This window comes from Eumetopias jubatus, unplaced genomic scaffold (assembly GCF_037043125.1).
Source record: "Eumetopias jubatus isolate StellerSeaLion01/CBP00866 unplaced genomic scaffold, mEumJub1_p1.0 scaffold_13, whole genome shotgun sequence".
Lineage (NCBI taxonomy): Eukaryota > Metazoa > Chordata > Mammalia > Carnivora > Otariidae > Eumetopias > Eumetopias jubatus.
The window spans coordinates 54384268-54405121 of NW_028274819.1; the positions used below are offsets into that span (position 1 = coordinate 54384268).

Sequence of the window (20854 nt, forward strand, 5' to 3'; positions counted from 1 at the left end):
CGGCACAAGGGCTCCAGGAAACTCCAATCTAAGCTGTGAGCCAGGCTCCTAGGGGTACCTAGTACCATCCCCCTTGTGTGAACCCAGGAAAGGCGAAAACCCTTTTCGTGCTTTCACCAATCAAACCTCAAAACACCACAGCCCTGGTTTGGCCTTCAAGGCCCTCTTACTATTAATGCCCCTCTCTGGGTGGGGAAAACCGCCCAGACCTTCCCTATTAGGGGCTCCCTGAGCATGCACTTGGCATGGATCCAGTTCGTGCTCCTCTCCCTTTTCTGAGCCTCAGTTTCTCTACTTGAAAACAGGGCACAAATCCCCCAAAAGACTTGAGCAGGAATCAAACAAGATCGTGTAAGTGAAGCACCCAGCACAGTGCTCAAGAGTAGGGACCAGGAGACCTCTCTCTACACATCCTTTCCTCCTCCGAGAAGCCCTCCCGTATTAGGCTGACTTGGTCCAAGTACTGCAATAATCTCCATTACACCCTGAACACATAACCGGCACCAGCTGGGGCACCCCGGCAAATGACAGGAAGGGAAGGCATATGTGAAGGAGGTTAAAATGGACCGTCCACAGGAGGAGGAGGAAACTCAAGGAAACAGGAGTACGGGGAGCCAGGAGAGGGGGAAACAATTCTGAGGAGGAGGGACAGTGAGTAGGCTGAGGCCTGAGAAGTGTCGCCCGGACCTGGGGCCATGCGGCAGGGGCAGTGTGGACGGGACACAGGAGCACAGGTCCCAGGCCCGGGGCAGTTCCCGCCCCCCGACGGCAAGCTCATCATCCTAGACTGTTTCCTCCACATGCTACCTACTGACTCAGAACGTTCTCCCATCTCCCAGCATCTCATACTCACCAGGCCCCAAACGGAACTCCAGATTTCCTCCTTGGCTACACTTCTGTCCCTGGACCCCCAGATCAGGGATGGCACCACTATCCACCCAAGATGGAAACATGGATGCTGCACAGCCCCCCGTGCCCTCTCTGCTTATGCCTGGCCATCCCCAAGGCCCGTCATTCCAGGGCCAACTTCTCACCCCAATCTGCCTACTTCTTTCCAGCCTTGTTAGCACAGCCCGAGTAGGCGCCTCTCCTGGGAGCCTGGGCCCTGTCACTAGTCACCCAGCCTCCTCCTCCACGAACCTCACCAGCCCGCCAGAGTCATCTTTTTAGTATTCAGCTTTTATCGGATTATTCTGCTTGAAACCTTCCTGGCTTCCCACCTGGCCTTCACAGAATATCGCACCAGTGCCATCCACAAGCCTCACCCACACTCACCCAACAGTTTAGGTCCAATCTGCTCAGAGTGCCCCTGGATGGTGCCTCCCACCTCTGAGCTTTACACAGGCCCTTCCCTCCACTGAGGGAGCCTTTCTTACCCCACTGCCAAAGGCCACAGACGCCCCCTCCACTTTCTAGGATCCTCTACCCCTGTTCCTCCCACCATGGATGGCATCCCCACTCACCTCACCAGCAGGCGGGGGGGCCCAGTACGGGGGGGCACAGGCGGAACACTTAACTCTGCCAAATGCCGCTTGGCGGGCAGCGGGGGCAGCACAGGGTCCGGGGCTGCTGTGGATGGGGTGGAGAAGCAGGCGGGCGGCAGGCAGCTCCTCCGGGGGGGGATGGGGGGGGCAGTGGGCAGCCCCTCCTCCTCTCCAGCCGTGGGCAGTGGCTCCGGTGGCGTGGCAGGCGGTGCGGCAGGCGTGGGCGGTGAGCGGAAGACGTGACGCTTCATGGGCACAGGCCGTGTGGTGGGGCGGGGAGCCGGGGTTGGGGGCGTGTGGGCGCGCAGCAGGCCAGCCAGGATGCGGCGGCGGTGACCAGGCAGCAGCATGCCCATGTCCTGCAGGCGGGCATCACTGAGGCCCTGGCACTCTGTGGCCCACACCAGTCCATGCTGCTCGAAGAGCCCGGCGTACTGCTCCAGGTGCAGCGCTCGCAGCCACTCAGCCACAGAGAGCGCTGCATCCCCGGCCTCTGCCATGGTTCCTGCTAGCAGAGGGCAGCCAGCAGGGCCCTGTCCGGACCTGGAATAGACAGATGGGCACAGGTGAAAGGCAAAGCTGTCTGGTCACAGTTCCCCAGTTAGCAACCATCTGTGGCTCTCCCATGCCATGCAGTCAAGCTCTGTCCTTGAGCTTCTCCCCTGTGCCAGGCAAGGCCAGATACTGCCAGGGCCCTGAACACATAGGCTTTTGTCTCTGCCTGAAACCTGCCACCCCCATCCCTGTGGCCTCCTAGCATCCAGCTCACACCTGCTCTAGGAAGCCCTCCCGCACCTCCAGAGTTGGCACCACCCCTAAGCCCCATCCACAGCCGGGGCTGCTGCTGCAAGGCTGGCCAATGGCTGCATCTAGTGTCCTCTGCAAGACCCAGGCAAGGGCCCAGTTTCTTCTCAGGCTCCAGTTCCCAGCTGATGGCCAAGCCCAGGGGCTTAGCCAATACGGGTGGGCCTGCTGGTCCCCCTGCAGGCCCCCTGTAGGGGTTTGAGCTTCACCCTACCTCCATGCCCCTGGAGGAAGCAGAATGCTCTAGGAGTTAAATGAAGCGAGCATCACATAGCCTCTGGTGTCCTGGCCCTGTGAATGAGTCACCGCTCCCACCACCAAGGGGGTTAATGTATAGGAAAGGCTGTCCATTCATTTGTTCATTGGAGACAGCCTGGCACTGGGCAACAGGGACTCAGGTCCTATCCCTGCACTCCAGAGCTCCCAGCCTGGCAAGTGTCAAGAGACTGATGACACAGAGAGAAGGTGATTAGCAAATCAAAAGAGCAAAGTCACCAGATCATCTCCACAGATACCAAAGAAGCAAATGATAAAACACAATATCCAGTGTACTTAACAAAAATCTTACTAAAATAGAAACAGACTGATACTTCCTTAAGCTAAAAATCAGCATCTTGCTTCATTAGAAAACAATGGAAAATTTTTCATTTAAGTCAGGAATGAAACAAGGATATCCATTCCATGATGGTGATTATTATTAATCATGGGATTAAAAATTAAAGAATTTAGCAAGTGAGCTGGATTCGAAACTAACAGAACAGAATCAGTATTTATAGGCAGTAACCAGGTAGAAACCAGGATGAAGAGCCTCATTCACTATAGTATTACAAAACCTAAAACACCAAGAAGAAACATAATAAGAACTGTACGAGATCTATAGGAAGAGGCAAAAAGAAGAGACCTGGACAAATGGAAAGACATGGTATGCTCCTGGGTGAAGGCATCAGGAAGATAGTAATTCTAAGTTAATTTATAAATATGCACAATCCTATTAAATGCACACACAATTTTGGGGAAGGGGGAAAGGGAGCTAGACAAGCAGATCTGAAAATTCATGTGGAAAAGTAAACAAGCAGAAAGAGCCAGGAAAATTCTGGAAGCAGGGCATGGGGGAAAAGAAGGGTAAAGAGAACCAGCCTCATCACATATTAAAACATATAAGCCATTGTAATTAAAATAGTACATGTTACCAGCACCTGAACAGATGAATCAAACAAAACAGAAAGTTCAAAAATAGATCCAAATACATATAATAATTTAGTGTCCAATAAAAGTAACATCTCGGGGCCCCTGGGTGGCTCAGTCGTTAGGCGTCCGCCTTCAGCTCAGGTCGTGATCCCAGGGTCCTGGGATCGAGCCCTACATCGGGCTCCCTCCTCGGCGGGAAGCCTGCTCCACCCTTTCCCACTCCCCCTGCTTGTGTTCCTTCTCTCACTGTGTCTCTCTGTCAAATAAATAAATAAAATCTTTAAAAAATAAAAGTAACATCTCAAACTAGTGGAGAAAAGATGTATTATTAAATTGTTGGGACAGCCATGGAACAATCTAGAAACAAAGTTTGACCCCCTACCCCACACCTTAAAACAGTATATAAATTACAGGCAGATCAAAGATTTCATTATAAAAAAATAAAACCATGAAAGGGTTTAAAATATCATCTCAGAGAGGCAAAATCCTTTTGGAAATGATACAAACCCAGGAAGATAAAGAGTAAAATACTCAACTATAGGGGTGCCTGGGTGGCTCAGTCGTTAAGCATCTGCCTTTGGCCCAGGTCATGGTCCCAGGGTCCTGGGATCGAGCCCCGCATCGGGCTCCCTGCTCCACAGGAAGCCTGCTTCTCCCTCTCCCACTCCCCCTGCTTGTGTTCCCTCTCTCGCTGTGTCTCTCTCTGTCAAATAAATAAATAAAATCTTTAAAAAAAAAATTCAACTATATAAAAATCAAACATTCCTGCATGATGAAAATGCACCAGAAACAAAGCCAAGAGATAAACGACAAATCAGAGGACATCTGTCTCTCATATTCCAGACACAGAACTGATTCTCCTAAACACTGAAAAGCACCTAGAAAGAAGAAACAGGTCGATGACCTAACAGAAAAAGGGGAAAAAACATGCAGAGAAAAATTCACAGAAAGGAAAATATAAATGGTTCTTAAGCATATGAAAACGAACTTAACCTCCTCACACTAGGGCGGTGAGGGTGACCGGGAGGAGGCATTCCCTTGCGGGCTAGTGGGAGTGCCTCTGGGGAGGACAATTAATGCCACAATAGTATGAAAACCCCAAGTCCTACCCTTTGATCCAGCCACCCCTAGGCACTTATCCTGCAGTCTTCCAAGGTGACTGGCAACAGCGATATGTACAATAACAAAAGATTGGAAATAACCAAAATACGCATCAAACAGGGAACGGTTAACTAAATTATAGTGCAGTCATACAGTAGACTACGGAGCAGCCTTAAAAAACAGAACGAGGAAACTTGGGGCGCCTGGGTGGCTCAGTGGGTTAAGCGTCTGAGTCTTGGTCTCAGCTCAGGTCTTGATCTCAGGGTCGTGAGTTCAAGCCTTGTGGTGGGTTCCACGCTGGGTGTGGAGCCTACTTAAAAAAAAAAAAATGAGGAAACTCATTACATGTTGATATGGGATGACTTCCCAGATAATGTTGTTAAATGGCTAAAGAAAGGTGCAGAACAGTATATAGAACATTCTGCCTTTTATGTAACAGAAAAAAACGAAACCAGAGAGGATACACCAGTCTGCGGTGATGGTAAATGCATAAAATATCTCTGAAAAGCTATATCAGACAGAGAGAAGGTGACCTTGCCTCTAAGGAGGAAAACGGAAGGCTGAGGGGGGATGGAAGGGAGCAGACATAGAGCCAGACTTCAAGGGGTCTGACGCTGACACATGTTCAATTCCCTCTTTAAGAAAAAGATATCAGAGGGGCGCCTGGGTGCCTCAGTCTGTTAGGCATCCAACTCTTAATTTCAGCTCAGGACATGGTCTCAGAGTGGTGAGACGGAGCCCTTCACCGGGCTCTGCACTGGGTGTGGAGCCCTGCTTGAGATTCTCTCTCTTCCTCTCCTTCTGTCCCTCCCCCACCGCCTTCTTGTAAAAAAATAAAAATAAAAGATATCAGAATATCTTTATCATTCTACATATATATAAATATCAAATCATTATGTTGTACACCTGAAAATACAATGTTGTATGTCAGTCATACCTCAGTTTAAAAAAATTTTTTTTAATTGGAAAAACAAAGAATATCTTACTTTTGTAAAAATTTCCCAAACCACATGCACACAGTACCCAGGCCCCTTTCCGGGCCTTGGAGCCTGAAGCTCAGGCTCCATCAGCTTCCCTGGAAACCCACCTCCGGTGGGAGGGAGACTTTTCACTCTATATCTTTGTCAATTACCTACATTTTGAACTATGTGAGTTCTTTAAAAAGGCTGCTGAGGGGCCCAAAGGAAGACACAAACAGAAATACATTGGATGTTCTTGGGTAAACCAGCTTTCAACATTATAAAGACATCAGTTCTTCCCAGGTTAAGCTATAACCAGCACAAAGCACAGTCGCCCCCAAGTTACCATTAGGCAGATTCTAAAATTCATATGAAGTGATATTAAGGATTTGTTGTTAGGTGGAATAATAAGATGCAGAGCAGTGTTTTGTTATATAAACATCTAGGTTAAATAAAAAAATGTACATTTTTATGTACATATATGTCCGTATGTACATGCGTATACATATATGCACGCACGCGCACACCCACAGACCACCTGCAGATGGGTTTACAAGAAACCGCCTGCCTTGGAGGAGAAGAACCGGAGGCTGTGAGAACAAGGAGGGAGGGTTACCTTTCACTATACCTTTCTGTACCTTAAACTTTTCTATCACTTTCCAAAAAAGAAGTACAATTTAAAAGAGAATGTGATCCACAACCCCCACCCCGCCGCTGGTCCCTGCCCTATCCCACCCCTTCAAAGCCCTCCTGGGGGGCTCTTTAGCCTCACCCTCTCCCCTGTCTCTCTGCCTATTTTCAAAATGAAAACTGGGACCTCAGGTCTGGCCTCCACGAAGCCTCCCGCACTTCAAAGCTGGGGCTCAGCCAACCACACCCAACCCAGCTCCCTGCCCCCCACCTCCTGACTCACCCGCTGGGCTGCCCAGGACACTGGGGACCTTTCCAGAGGCAGCAGCTACTCTGAATGGCTCCTCATCTTGGTCCAAGGTGGAACCTGCAAGGACAGGAGCGGAGGAGAAAGTCTATGAGCCACTCTGAGCAGCTGGATGCCAGGAGGAGGAGGCGGAGGAAGGAAGAAGGGGAAGGGGGGAGAGAGGGAAGGAAGCAAGAGATGGGGAAGATGGTAGGGGAAGAAGGAAGGGATCAGGAAGCCTAATGGAAGCCGCATGGGGCAGTGGAGGTTAGGGCCAGAGGAAGGCCTTCCCGCGGGAGTGAAGAGGTGGACATGCCCCCCGGGAGGTAATGGCCACACAGGTGGCGAAGAGGAGTCAGGACTTCCCGTGCTCTGGCCTCCCCAGGACGGGTGGCTGGGCCGTGCAGACACAGGCTGCTGTGGGAACTGTGGGGCCTGGCCCACCCCCAGGGAGGACTGAACAGGGGACAGATGCAGTTCCCACTACAAGGCAGAGCCTGTCAATGAGAGGTGGGGGACGCAGGGGAGGCCCAGAGAAACAGGACACTCTCCCCTGAGGCTGGAAGCCATGGGGTGCGGTGAGCGCAGAGGAGGCAACTGAGGCACGGGTACGAGACCCCAGAGGCCCTGCTCCTAAACATGTGTGGGGGCCAAAGGAGGGTGTTTCCAGGCAGGAGGAGAAGGAATGGGTCATCCCCGAGCGCCATCCCCAAGGGCAGCACCAGCAAGCTCAGATGGCCTGGGCTCTGTGTGAGGAGGGTGCGGGGTCGATGAGCACGTGGGGGCCATAGCATGTTTCCTGCCACCAGGGCGGGGTCAACAGAAAACTGCGAGCCTCCGTGTGATGGCTTCAGGGGGGCACTTGTAAACATCTGAATTTACTAGCTAGATATTTATCTTAAGAAGATAAATCCACAGCTACTTCTCAGGATGGGGCTAAAGTAGGTATATGTTTCACAAGTATTTTTTTTTAAGATTTTATTTATTTGGGAGAGAGAGTGCACAAGCAGGTAGAGGGGCTGAGGCAGAGGGAAAAGCAGACTCCTCACTGAGCAGGGAGCCCCATGCAGACTTGATCCCAGGACCCTGGGGTCATGACCTGAGCTGAAGGCAGATGCTTAACCCATTGAGCCACTCAGGAGCCCCTTAAAGTATTTTAAAAATAAATTTTAGGTAATTAGTACTTCAGAAAGAATTGGCAAAGAACGGCAGTACTACTCAAATGACAATTTTTTTTAAAATAAAAGACATCCTAAATAGTCCTTATTATACACCAGGTACCTAAGCATTTTTTATTAACTTACTGAATCCTCACAGCAACCCTATGAGGTACACAGATCATAGTACAAGATGAAGAAACTGAGGCACAGAGAAGTTAAGTAATTTGCCCAAAGTCACACAGCTAGGAAGGGGCAGCTTGAATTAGATCCTAGATCTACTATGTCTAATCCAGTAACCAGCAGTAGCCACATATGGCCATAAGCACTGAAGATGTGGCCACATAACGAAGTGTGCTGTACAGAGTACACACTGGATTTTGAAGATTTTTATCTCTATTGTTTCTATGTATTATATGATGAAAGTATAATATTTTGGTTAGTTAGATTAAATACATTAAAATTAATTTAAAAAAATTTTTAATTGCACTTGTGGCTTGCATTTCATTTCTCCTGGATAGTCTTAACTCTGGATTTTTTTTTTTTAATATTTATTTATTTTAGAGAGAGAGAGCACAATCGGGAGGGACAGAGGGAGAGGGAGAGAATCTCAAGCAGACTCAGTGCTGGGCACGGAGCCCGACACAGGCCCAATCTCATGACCATGAGATCACGACCTGAGCCAAAACCAAGAGTTGGATACTCAACAGACTATGCCACCCAGGTGCCCCCTAACTCTGGATTCTTAGCCACTCTGTTCCTGCCTCTCAAAAGTGATCATGAATACTAACTGAGCACCTGCTACAGCTCAGGCTCCATTCTAAAGACTCAACGTGGACTACTGACGGCCCCAACCACCCTACTGGAATGACCAGGGTTGGGAAACAGGAAATCACTTCCAACCCTAAGAAGGGGTCAGCTCCCTCCCGGGCCTCCCTCAAGTTCCTATTCCCACACTAAAGACTTTAGCCCAAGGTCAGACTCAGGGATCCACCCTGACACCCCTCTAGGATGGCCTCATTCAAGGCTCTAGAAGCATAAGCCCGACCTCAGACCTGGACTGGCTCTCCAGGAAGCTCAGGCTAGAGGGGGGTCAGACACCATCCAGCCAGTGAAAACAGCCCACAGGGCCCTCACCAGGCTGAGGGTCAGGGAAGGCTTCCTGGAGGAGGCAGCTCCTTGAAAAAAAGAAGTTTGGAACACTGCCCTGCTGAGCCTGAGACAAAGAAGGAACTGGCAATACTGATCCTCTTTATTTAAAATTTTGGTATTTTATCTCGGATTTTTCTCATTAATTTTGATTTTTTAAAAATACGGCTTAAAAATATTATCTTGATTACTGAGCCTTTTGTCCACCCCTGCCCCTTACACTTGTGCCCAAGGCAAGTGGCACACTCGCTATACACCAATCCTGGCCCCAGTTTGGAGATGTAAGCCCTCCAGCTGCTGTGACACGTCACTGAGTCTCTACCCCCAGGGAAGCAGGGACCCAGCAGAAGGGAGTGTCATCCTGTTGTGACAGCATGGCCACAAGCTGGGGGGTTCCCCTCCTCCCCTACCCCAAGGGCCCAGCTCAAGCCTCAACACCCCACCACCCCACCCTGCCCCGGCTTCTCCTGTCTCCCTCCAGCTCCCCTCTGCTGTGCCAACTAAGATCCCACCCCAGCTCAAAGCCACAAGTGCAGTCCCTTGTCATTCGACCTGCTCCAGCACTGACATTTACAAATGAAGAAACAACACCCACAGAGAGGAAGTGACTTGATGTAACCCAAGTCCCAGCCAGGCCTGGCTGGCCCAGGACTCCCTCCACGTTGCTTTTTGCACCAGGCACCAGCTTAGCATATGGGGCCCCTGAAAATGTCTGCTGACAATGAGTAAATGAGCCACATCCCCCCCCACCTTCAGGTGCTGATTCCAGGTTGCCTTCTCCAGCAAGTCCTCCCTCACCACTCCCCTTGGGCTCCTAAACCTCGCCAGCTGAGCCCTGTAGTAGAGCGCTGCTCTCGATCTGTCTCTAGCTGTTCCATCCGTGGGGATCCACCCCACCTAACCCCTACCTGGCCCGGAGTATCCTCAGAGTCTGCACCCCTTCTTATCCCCCCTGCCCTCCACAGTGGAGTCCAGGGCCTGGCTGGCCCAGGGTTCACTCAGTCCAGAGATAAGAGTCATCCGGAATCACTAATCCTTGCCAGCCGGTCCTTCTTCAGGTCTGACCTGAGTCCCTCTTGCTGGCAGCAAAGCTTTCACCTTCTGTCCTCTGACTACCATTTCAACCCCCACCACAGTTTAAAATCTCATTGCCCCTTCTCTGTCCTAGCCCATAGTCTCCCTTGCACCATACCCACCAGTCCAGCAGGAAGGCAGCCCAGAGCCTTAGCCAAAGGCAGACACACTCCCACTTCCTCTGTTTCCTAAGCGCCTGCTGCATGCCCTTGCCAGATTCCCACCTTTACCTCACTTGTCCTCATCACAAACCCAAGGCCCGAGATTCTTGCCCCATTTCAGGGAAGCTGGGGGAGGTGGAAATGTGCCCAAGTCACTTCCTGGAGTCAACAGGGCCTTCAGAGGATGCGACTGCCCCTGTCAGCGCCAAGTCAGAGAGGCTTCCAGAGGGCACTCCTGAGCTGGGCTTTGAAGAAATGGGAGGTTGCACTTCCGGCCAGAGGGAACTGAGTGTGTAAGGCTCAGGGATAGGAAAGGACCCAGCAGATCCAGAGACAGGGTTATTTCAGTGGGGCAGGGACGAGGGATGTGAGAGGACAGCAGTGACACCCCGACGGGTCTGGGGACTCCCACATGGGTGTGAGCCTCCTTTGTATTCTGATTTGCATGAGTGAGTCAGGCCTGAGTCAGGGCAGCCCCGAAGGGCCCAACTCCTTCCACATTCAGCTCTGAGCTCCCCTCAGCCAAGACCCTGCAGGCCCCACCCCCCACCCCCCCGCCCCCCGCAGGACTGCATCTTCAGGCCCCCTCTGCGCAGAGCTGTGCTCTGGGTTCAAGGGAAGGACCAGTGATGCGGGCACTGGAGGGAGAGGAAGGCAGGCCCAGGCTCCACACTGAGGCCACAGCTGCTGCACCACGCAACCCCTCCTCTCCTCCCCTGCACGCCCTCCCCTCCCACCCCGCACTGCCCCAGACAGGCTAGGCAGGGACCCTAGCATCCAGACCTCAGGAAACCCCTCAGAGCGTCCCACACAGGAACCAAGAACAATACACATGCACCTTTAGCCAGGCCAGGTCTACAAACCACAACCTACCAGCACCACAAACTTAACACCTCACACAGCCTCTACGGACACACATCTTTCACACCACTCTGGCAGCCACACAGCATATCTGCCCCTCCACCACACACACCCCCTTCAGCCCCCACACTCCCTATGTCCAAATGCCCCCAGAGCCCCACGATGCCCACTACCCCCCAACCCAATCACCAGGTGATACCTATGGGCAGGGCCGCATTTGATCCACCACCTTTCTGGGTGTTCTCAGGACTCCGTGAAGCAGGCAAGGGGCCTTGGAGACACTTCCCTTAGATATGAGGAACTAGGTGGGGGCTGGGCTCCTGGCTCAGAGGGTGCAGAAGTGGCCCCACCCGCTGCAGCAGCTATTTCCCTCCAGCCCAGCTAGGCAAAGGCAGCAGGTGCAGCCCTCAGGCAGGCAGCTGATTGATCCCTGGGCCAAGGAGCCTACTTTGTTTCTCTCAGGGATGGGGGCGGGGGGCACTGCATACTGGACCCAAAGAATTATACCAGAGTCTCCTGCCTTGCTGCAGCTCCGAATCTCTGCCCCATCACTTGCCCTGGCACCAGATTTCTGCCCAGCCCATCCATGGTGTGACCCGTCCTCTGGGGTCCTCTGAGGAGCAGCCCTCAGGACAATGAGGACTAAGTTGGGGCCCCAGCAGCTGGATGTACGAAGAGCTGCCTCAGTCCCCTGGTGGGGAGCTGGGGGCCACTGGTGAGTCCCTAGGGCTCCAGGTCAGGGCCCTTTCCCCCCAGGATGCAAGGCAAGTCCGGGTCCCAGTCCTGGCTCCATCATTTCTTGCCTGAAGTGCTGGGAAAGTCTTGTCACATTTTGAGCCTCAGTTTCCCCCTCCATAAAGCAGAGCTGTCACCCAGATGACTATGACACGTCACCATGTATGTACTAGAGACCACACTCACTCGTCATCTGCTCACTCCTCTGCTGCGAAGACAGACACTTCCTGTTCCTTAGTCCCAAGGCCTTGGCCGGTCCTGACCAGAGGGGCCCTTGGTGCTGGCCTTGTAGCCAGGCTCTAGTCTAAACCCCGCAGCACTCTGGAGCTCTCCATTACCCCAGCCCCCAATGACTATCACACCCTGCCTCCAGCCACGTCCCCCTGCGGGGCTCTAGACTGGATACCCCACTGCCCCCTGGACCTCTGTCTGGGTGGCCCCAGGCACTGCACATTCCCCACCCCACCATGCACTCTCCAGGGACAGCAAGGCTACCTCCAACCTAAGTGGGGCCTTTGAGCAAATTAGAAAAAAATGCCTCTTCCTTCAGGAGCCCCACAGCAGGACCTGCAGCTCAGCAAAGAGGACAGGCTAGGTTTCAGGATCCCCTCTCCCAGCTCTCACCTCACCCCCTCCTAACCAGATACCCTTGGACAGTGCACAACACGCACATCGCACACAGTGGACCTGGTGAGAGGTAGGCCATTTTAACAAGCCCCTTGGGGGTAGCCAGTTGAGCATCACCGTACAAAAATATAAAACCAGTTTTATTCATGCCCATGGTGCATTAAAGACTAGGGGACAGTAAACATCCCTCAGCTCAATTTCAGACCTAGCCCTAACACCCACCCCAATCTTGAAAGACTATCACTTTCTACAACCTTCATGTCTGTACTGTTTAAAGTTTTTATGATTGTGTATCACTTTTATAATTAGAAGACAAAATGATAAAAGTCTCTTAAGTCTATTAGAATTGAGTTTGTCCCAGTATGTTCCTCAAAACCATTATTAAAAAGTACCCTTATGATTTTAAATGTAACATGAGTAGACGACTAAGAGGACAGTGATAAAAGAAGCTGATTTCCTGGGCCATCTGGACTGGAGAATGAGAAACTGAGACCCAAAGCTCCCTCCCTCCCTCCCACCATGTTCTTATTCTCCCCAAGGTCTAAAACACAGCCTAGCAGATACGGACAGGAAGGCCGGCAGCAGGGTGCAGCCCAGGGACTTTCAAATGGGAAATGCACTGAGGTCCATTAGTAAACATGAGACTTCAGAGTCCTGTGGTTTGTCCTCTACACAGCATCTGACCCCATCCTAGCCCTGACCGTCACCCACGTTTCCCCAAGCCCCACCGGGGGCCCCCTCATGCCCAAGCCCCACCCTGGAGAGGGTCAGCTAGGAAGGAAGGTATGGAATCAAGTGTGACTATCTGGAGTACCTACTTGCAAATTAATGAAACTGAAAGTTAAATGATTTGGGGCTTAGGCCTTGTCAAAGTCTGTGACATTCGAATCCCCCTTGGCCAACCATGTACTCCCACCTTCAAACAGATCACTCAGGATCACTCTGGGCCATTCCCTCCCATTTCCCCTGAGCCTCCTCATTACCTTATTTTGACACACACCTCCCTCTCCATCCCCACTGCGCCCATCCACTCCAGTCTCCCCGGCAGGCCTGGATCTCGGGACCTCCTCCCTGCTTCCCGCTCTTGCCCCACCTTTAGCCAGCACACCATTCAGCCTACCCGTAACTGCCCCCAAGGCAGAGCCCCTCACCTAACCCTAACCACGTAGCCCTGACCCACACCCAACTTCCCTGTGCCCCAGCCCTTCACTGCTCAGGCACAGCACCTGAGGAGACCTGGGACACTCCCAGCAGGAGCACACGGGGCTCTGGTCTGGTTCCCTGACCTCAGGCACAGACAGTCCTCTCCTGAGCTGGGGGCTCCCCAGGTAGGGTAAGGCCAGGGGTGCTACAGGGTTACTCCAGGAAGATCCTCCTCTGTGTTCACTGCCCCATACAGCGGGGCAGGGCAGGGACGGGGCGGGGGGGGGGGTGGGCTCTTAACACTATAAATGAGGCAGAAACAGGAAGAAACAGGGCTGACCACATGGTGGGTGGGAGCGCACAGGGCTGACAATAGGTTCCCAGGCGGCAGGAGTGGGCAGAACCAGAGTCACATGTTGGGACCCTCAGAGGGGTTGAGGGCTAGCCCTGGCCCTGGCCTGGGAGAGGGACAGAAGGCTGCTTGATCCCATGCTCTCTGAGCTGCCCCAGAACCTGATGTGCCTACCCACCCAGGAAGAGAGACTAGGCTCCCCTGCACCTGAGAACTAGCAGCCCAGGAGAATAGAAACCCGAACTTCCCTCTCCCTAGGTGGCCCCTGGAATGGAGAAAGCCCAAAGATAAGCAGACCCCTTGCTGCTGGCACCTGAAAGGGGTAAGCTGCCTGTCTGGATGGGGTGGAGGTGACCAGACTGGCAGGGCGGGTGCTGGAAAGGAGAGAGAGAGAGACCGGGTACCAGCCTCACAGGCTATGGCCTCCAATGTGATGTGTTATCTCAGCCTCCCCAGCTATAGAGCCAGACAGAAGACGGGAAGCCTCCCTGACTCGGCCTCTCCTCTCCAACTCACGGAGAACATTCTAACCCACTTATCCAACCAGGCCATCCCTGCCTAAAACAACAAAAGGTGGTGATTATGAAGTGCTTACCATCTACCAGGCGCTGTGCTAAACACAGTGTGTGGATTGTTTTATACCATCCTCATGACAGTCTAGAAAGTGAGTGGTTTTAGCCCACCTTACAGATGAGAAAGAAACTAAGCCTCAGAGAGGTTAAGTAACCTGCCTAAAATAACACAGGAGCCAGCATCTGACCCAAGGGCTGCCCGGGCCCCTCTTTCTATTCCATCTCCTCAGAGGGGACAGTGCAGAGAAAGGCAGAGAGCAGGGAGGACACAGAGGGGCTGGGTGGGCAAGAGAGAGGGAGCATGAGTGCAGGCTGAGAAGGGCCTTGAAGGCTAATGCTAAGATACCTGCCCTTACTGTTCAGACAGCTGGAAGCCATGAAGGCAGCAGGGCGCTTCCGGGATGGATCACGGGGCAGCAGGTGGGCGGGCGGGCGGGTGCACAGGGGTGCCCAGCTGCTAGGAGACTTGGGAATTCACATAATCTCTGAGTCTCCAGTTCACCATCTGCACAATGGGGATTACGACAGTTCTACCATGCAGACTTGTAAGGAATAAATGCATGCCTTCAAAACACAGTCCAAATCTGACCGGTTCTCACTCCCCAGAGAATTCCCACCTCCCTCAGACGAAACGCCAAAGCCAGGACATGGCCGGCCAGGCTGCACGGTCTGCCCCCACTGTCTCTGTCTCCTTGCTGTTACTCCAACCCACTCTGTGTGCTCTAACCTCAGAGCTGGGCACTGGAGCTCCTCTGCCTGGAATACTCTTCCACCCATCTGATGACTCACTCCCACACTTTTTCCAGCACTTTCTCAGAGGCAAGGCCTTCCTTCCCTGAACACTCTACCTAAAAATGTGCCCCCCGCGAGTCCCTGACTCTGTGTCGTTTTTCAGCTTATCACTGTTGGGTTACATACTCGGATGCCACGCACCACTGTTGGGTTACACTACTGCATTACACATTTGTTCATTGTCAGTCTCCTCAACCAGAGGACAGGAGCACTGTCTCATTCATAGCCCTATGCCCAGTAGCCAGAAGTGGCTGGCCCCTGGAGGAATGGATGAATGGACGTCCACAAAGGCCTGGCTCACCTCAGTCAGGAGCTTGGGACAGGGGCCTGCGACACGGGTAGGGAGAGGGATGGTTGGACAAGGTGTCCAACAAGGTGTCAAGGTTCAGACTGGAGTTCTAGGAGTCAAAGATTCAACTCCGAGGTTCCTTGGCCCTCTCTGTGGTTGGGCTTGCCCCTTCTCTGCACCTGAACCTGCCACAGCCACTTCCTGCTGTGCTGGCCTAATAAACCCCACTCAGGGAGCCCTCACCCACACAGAGGAAGTGCTGACTCTCAGACCGCCACCCCCCCCCCACCTTGCTGCCCACCTAGAGCAGGTCAGAGCCAGCCCAGACTTCCAGGAGTCTCTGAGACCAGCCCTGCCCCCTCTGCCCTGCCTACCCCTTCCATGACTCTCTATTACCCCATGGGGTTCAAAGGGCCTCCACCCTCTGGCTCCTGTCACTCACTCCTCTCCCATCTCGCTCCCTCCACTCCCACTGCCTGACACTTGACCTCCAGGTCTTTGCTTATACCCTTCCCTCTGCCTAGAACATCATTCTCTCCCTTGCTCTTCAAGGTAGAGCTTCAAGTGCACTTGAAGTTCAAGTGTCAACTTCAAGGGTCACCTGCTCCAGGAAGCAGTCTGTGACTTGCATGACCACGGCCCTGATCACACTGGGATGTCACTATCTGTGAGCTTCTCCTCACAGACTTGGCTGGGTGCTTCTTGAAAGCACGACCAGGGTCTGATTCTCCTGCATCCAGCCTGAGGTTGGCAGACAGTGAAAATCTGCTGATTGAATGAACATCTCCCAATTTTATACATGGAAATTTAGTGCCCGGGCAAGTGATGACTTGTCCAAGGTCACACTGCAATCAGTGGCCGGAATGTGGCTAGAACCTGACCTCTGGCTTCCTAGATCAGGCACCTCCCATTCCCCTAGTGCCCACCCAGTTACAGCTCTAGTCTCCTGCCTGCCAGAACCCAGGCCTGCCTTCCCCCAGCGCTCCACACCCACCAACTACCTGCTCCTTAGGCACTGGGCACCCAGAGAGGTGCAACAAACCAAACTAACCACGGCCACAGGACAAGTCAGCACTAGGACCCAGGATGCCCAGACTGGACTCCCTTCCACTAGCCTGTTCCTTGGAAGAAGTGGGAGGGACCAGTCCCTTCAGGTGACCTCAGAGATACCGTAGCAACCCCTGCCCCCCTGCCCCAACTTGGGCTAGGCAGGCCCAGCACCGAGAAATGTGGGTTTTCAGGTCACTGGCAATAGAGGCAAATGAGTGTCCTGGTTCATGTCCCAAAACAGAAACTGGAACAGAACCACTAGAACAACTAGATGCTCCCTGGATCTTTGGCCTCCCTCCCTAGGCTTAGTATATCTGATTGCAGTGTGACCTTGGACAATCTTCAAAGCTGAGGAGACAGAAGGGGGAGGAAGAGCCCTAGCCTGAGGGGAGACGCAGGCCTTTAGCTGAGGCTCCGGCACCCCTTCAGCAAGCAAGACTGACCCCACCCCGAAGCTGGCCTCTTGTCATCTGGCAAAGCCTCGTCCCCAACCCTGCTATCCGAAGGGCCCTTTTCCCCTACCAGGCTAGGGTTGGCTCTGGGAACAAACTCTGCCATTTCAGCTGCAGACTCACAGTGGCCTGCCTAGATGAAGGTCCCTGCTCAAATGGATAAAGCCTCGCCTAGCTCACACATCAAGGAGTGCAACGCCCAGCACCTCCTACCCCAATCCACTGGGATGCTGAATGCTGATCACACCTGCACGAAGGCGAAATCACAGGTCCTCCAAGGATGCGTCTGGGCCCAACAGCACCCACAGACACATGCACGGTGCCTGCCCAGAGGGATACGGAGCAGGAAGGAGATGGGGAGCACAACCCAGGAAGGAACACACCCAGCCAGGAAGTCTCCAAGGATGAAAACACTTCTCTCAGGGGAGGGAACAGGCCACCTTCCCACAAGGCGGCTCCCACTCTCATGCCCAAGGCCCTCTGAGGGCAGCTGCTGTGCCCATAGGCCCAGAGGGGCACCGGAAGGAGTGGGTGACGGTGGCAGCATTGCAAAATATTCAAAGGCCCTGAGCCAAGGCCCAACCTCCCTGCCCCCTGAGGAGGGGCAGTGCCTCCCTTAGGGCTTCCCAGGCTCAGGTCTCTGTCCACCAGGCTGTCGCGGCCCTTGAGCCTGGCTCTGATCCTCCAAGACTGGACCCGGGCCTGCTGAGCCACATTCCATGTTGGCCCTGGGAGAAGCTGGCTCACCCATCAGCATGACCCAGACCTTGCTCTGTGACCCAGCCAGCCATCAGGCCTCCCTGGGCCTCCCCTCAACCCCATCCTGGTATCCAGGATGACAGCCCCACTGCCAGCAAATGAAGAGGATGCCTGACCTCTTTCTGTTCCCTCCCCGTTCCCCACCAAGATGGCTATCTCTTCTGCTACCACCTAGTCCCTTGCAGGGTCTGGTTCTCAGATTTCTTGAAAGGCGACAGCTGGGTGCTCATGCTGGGGATGGGGGTGCAGAGAGCACACAGAGCCTGGAGGCCAGCTGTACCACTGACCCCCAGAAGCAGTTCTGAGAAGCTCCAGGCCTTGTCTGTCTGGCACCAGCCAGCCAAGGTGTGGCACAGGACTCAGCCTCAACTCAGAGGTTACCCAGCCCAATTCGAGGCTTTGCAGGCTCTTGGAACCCAGAATTTTGGAAATTTAGAAGCTGGGAATCACCAGCACACAAAACCCTGATATCCTTGAATCCCCAATGCCTAGAATCTCAGACTCAGAATCCTAAAATCCTAGCTGCTCAATGTGGGCAGAGGGTGGGTGGGAAGAGAGAGGAGTGGAGAAGGCCCCCTACCCCACCTTACCTGCTCTGTTTGATTCGTTCCTGTCCTGATGTGTCCACACCTAGGGACTGGGGTGGAAGCTGCCTCTGTAAAGATCAAGGGAAGCTGAGTTCAGAGCCCTGGCCCCGGCATCGCGGAGGAAAGGAGGAGAGGGGAGAAGAGAATGCCAGGAGCAAGGCAGTGCCCTCTGGGGCAGTAGGGAAGGAGGCAAAGGAGACCCAGGCATATGGGGTAGCAAGATGCAGTGGCAGCTCCCCAGTCCTGGGGGCTGTCCCACTCTAGTACCGGCCCGGCCAGAAGGAAGTAGGGCCAGGCCAGACTTCCCCAGGAAGAAAGATGTTAGTTCCTTGCCATGGGAGTGGAGACAGAGGAGTGGTCATGAGAGGTCCCAATCCTCCTCTCTCTCCCCCTTGCCCTCACAACAATGAAGGTAATAAGGAGGACGAAGATTTTGCTACATTCCTCCCTGCTGTGGTCGGGGGGAGAGGGTGGCCTCTCTGACCTCTGAATCCTCCTCTGAACCCCTCTGGCACTGAGCACCACACTCTTGACCATAGCTGGTCCCTGCTTCTTGGCCTCGCGGCTCTGGAACTATGTTCCCTGAGTTTGTTCGTTCAGTCACTGACATCTGGCTGGTCCACATCCCAGGCACCGTAAGAGGACTCAGTTTGGGAAGGGAGAAAGACTCGGGCCCTGTGAGAAGGCAGGTGGGCAGTGTCTGAGGGAAGTCAGGGCTTCAGAGGCCCAGGAGGCCCTGACCAGGCCCCAGGCAGGGAAGTGGCGTGCAGGCCTCAGAGCCTCCGCCTGGGTGTCGGTTCCAGCTCTCCCTTTCCACGGCTGAGGGACCACAGGCAAGTCCCTTGGCTTCTGCTCACCTCAGTCTCCTCATCAGCAAAACAGGGCCCAGGAGAGCCGTTGTATTTAACAAAGCCCAGAGCAGACAGGACGGGACGAGAGCAGCGAGCAGACCTCCAAGAGGTGCTTGTCCCCATGGGGGGCTCAGAACTTGACAGCAGTCAGTCCCGTCTACACGCAGGATGCCCGTGCAGGCCCGCCATCCCCACAGCTGGCTGCCAGCAACGCCACTTGACCATGTGGCCCTCCACGCCCTGCCCACCACTCCAGACTGGGAGTTCCCAGGGTAGAACAGGGTTTGGATCTCCTCCGCCTGCAGTTGTCTCCCAGTGCTCAGAGTTCTCACTGCGAGGAGGGAGAGATTCAGACTCCCAGCTCTTCCCTGTAATGGGTGATCTTAGGCAAATCACTTCACCTTTCTGGACCTGTCTCCTCAGTAAAATGGGAATGGTACCTACCCCACCAGACTATTGTTGAGGATTAAATCAGTCCAAAAAAAAATGCTTCCACAGTGCCTGGCACATAGTAAGCTTCCAAGAAACAGTAGCTACTGCCACTATTACTACTGTTAAATAATAATGTTGTTACTGAACTGGCCACTGAATTCCATACCCCCCCCAGCCAGTCGGACTGTCCCAGTGGTCTGGAGCAGATGGCCTGAGTAGAGGACAGATCTTTTCCCTTCTCAACTACGTTCCAAAGGCTGAGACAGAGGGAAAACTCCACAGGAAGGTCACGTGGAAGACCAACCAGGCACTGTACCCACAGCCCCCGGCTGTCCCTGACACCTGGGGGTCATCGGCCTCTTTGGGCTGTCCTCCCCAGGGCCCTCATCAGAATGTACAGGTCTGGGGGCCTGATGAGGGCAGGGGTAAGGGGACACGATGTCCTCTCTGATCAGGGCTGGGGGGACTGCTGTTGAGTTAGCGGCAGGGCCTGAGCTCTGTGGGCAGGGTACTTGTAGGGGATCTCTGAGGGCCCCTCGTTATCTTCCTGCTGTTCAGATCCTTGGAGTAGCCCCCTTAGCACAGAACCCCTTCCTGAAATATGAAACACCCCTCTGTGCAGGGCCATGAAGGGGGCTGAGGCCAGCCAGACTGAGACCAGAGGAGGGGGTGAGAGGGCCCACCCAAGGGTCTGGACTCTACCCGTCAGGGAGGGCTGGGTCTGCTTGGCTGGGGTCACACTCTGCTCAAGGCTGCCTTGGCCACCACCCAAGGGAAAGCCCCTCACTGAGTGGACCCTGGACTGAGCTCAAGGGGTAAGGTCAAAGCGGGGGAGGGGAAATCAAGCAGAAGGAGGCAAAGGAACACCTGCCTAATCCTGCCTCTACCACTTATTTGCTGTTTAGGGAGGACGAAAGTGGTTAACATACATGAAAGTGCCTACACCAGTGCTATGTGCCTATTACTAACATCTTTCTCATGGATGTGATTACTCAGCTTTCTGAGGTTGTTCCCCCCCACCATGTTACTGGGTGGTGATCCCCACCTCATGGAATGATATGAAGTTAAATAAAGTGCAAATGTACAGCGTCAGGCACACGATAGGAGCTCAAGTCAAATAGAGCTCCCTCCCTTTCCCTCTTCTTACTCCAAGAGGGCCCAGACTAGGGGTCGGATCAGTCCTGACCCCCACCCACCAGAGCTCGCTGTCTGATCCTGGTCTGATCTCTGGCCCTTGGCCTCAGTCTCCCCATCTGTGAAAAAAGCTTTTGGGCCAAGTGGTATCTGAGTGTCCATGACCATATCTGTTCCAGTCTCCCTCCCACCTCCATTCCCAACTCCTGCCCTGCTGCATCCCTC

General features: G+C 53.6%; 1 protein-coding gene across 5 annotated transcripts in view; it reads right to left on the minus strand.

Moving 5' to 3' along the window:
* The window catches only part of ARAP1 (ArfGAP with RhoGAP domain, ankyrin repeat and PH domain 1), a 62136-nt gene that overhangs the window by 38880 nt on the left and 2402 nt on the right, over positions 1–20854 (minus strand). For 3 of the 5 annotated variants that reach the window (XM_028115855.2, XM_028115858.2, XM_028115859.2), the window contains exons 2-4: positions 18216–18280; positions 6450–6533; positions 1464–2027 (exon numbers count right to left, since the gene is read on the minus strand). In XM_028115855.2, coding sequence (XP_027971656.1) covers positions 1464–1984 — 521 coding nt within the window. In that variant the 5' untranslated portion in view covers positions 1985–2027; positions 6450–6533; positions 18216–18280. Of the gene's footprint in view, positions 1–1463; positions 2028–6449; positions 6534–11053; positions 11142–18215; positions 18281–20854 lie in introns of those variants that run through there. The other 2 variants (XM_028115856.2, XM_028115857.2) reach the window with 2 other exon arrangements.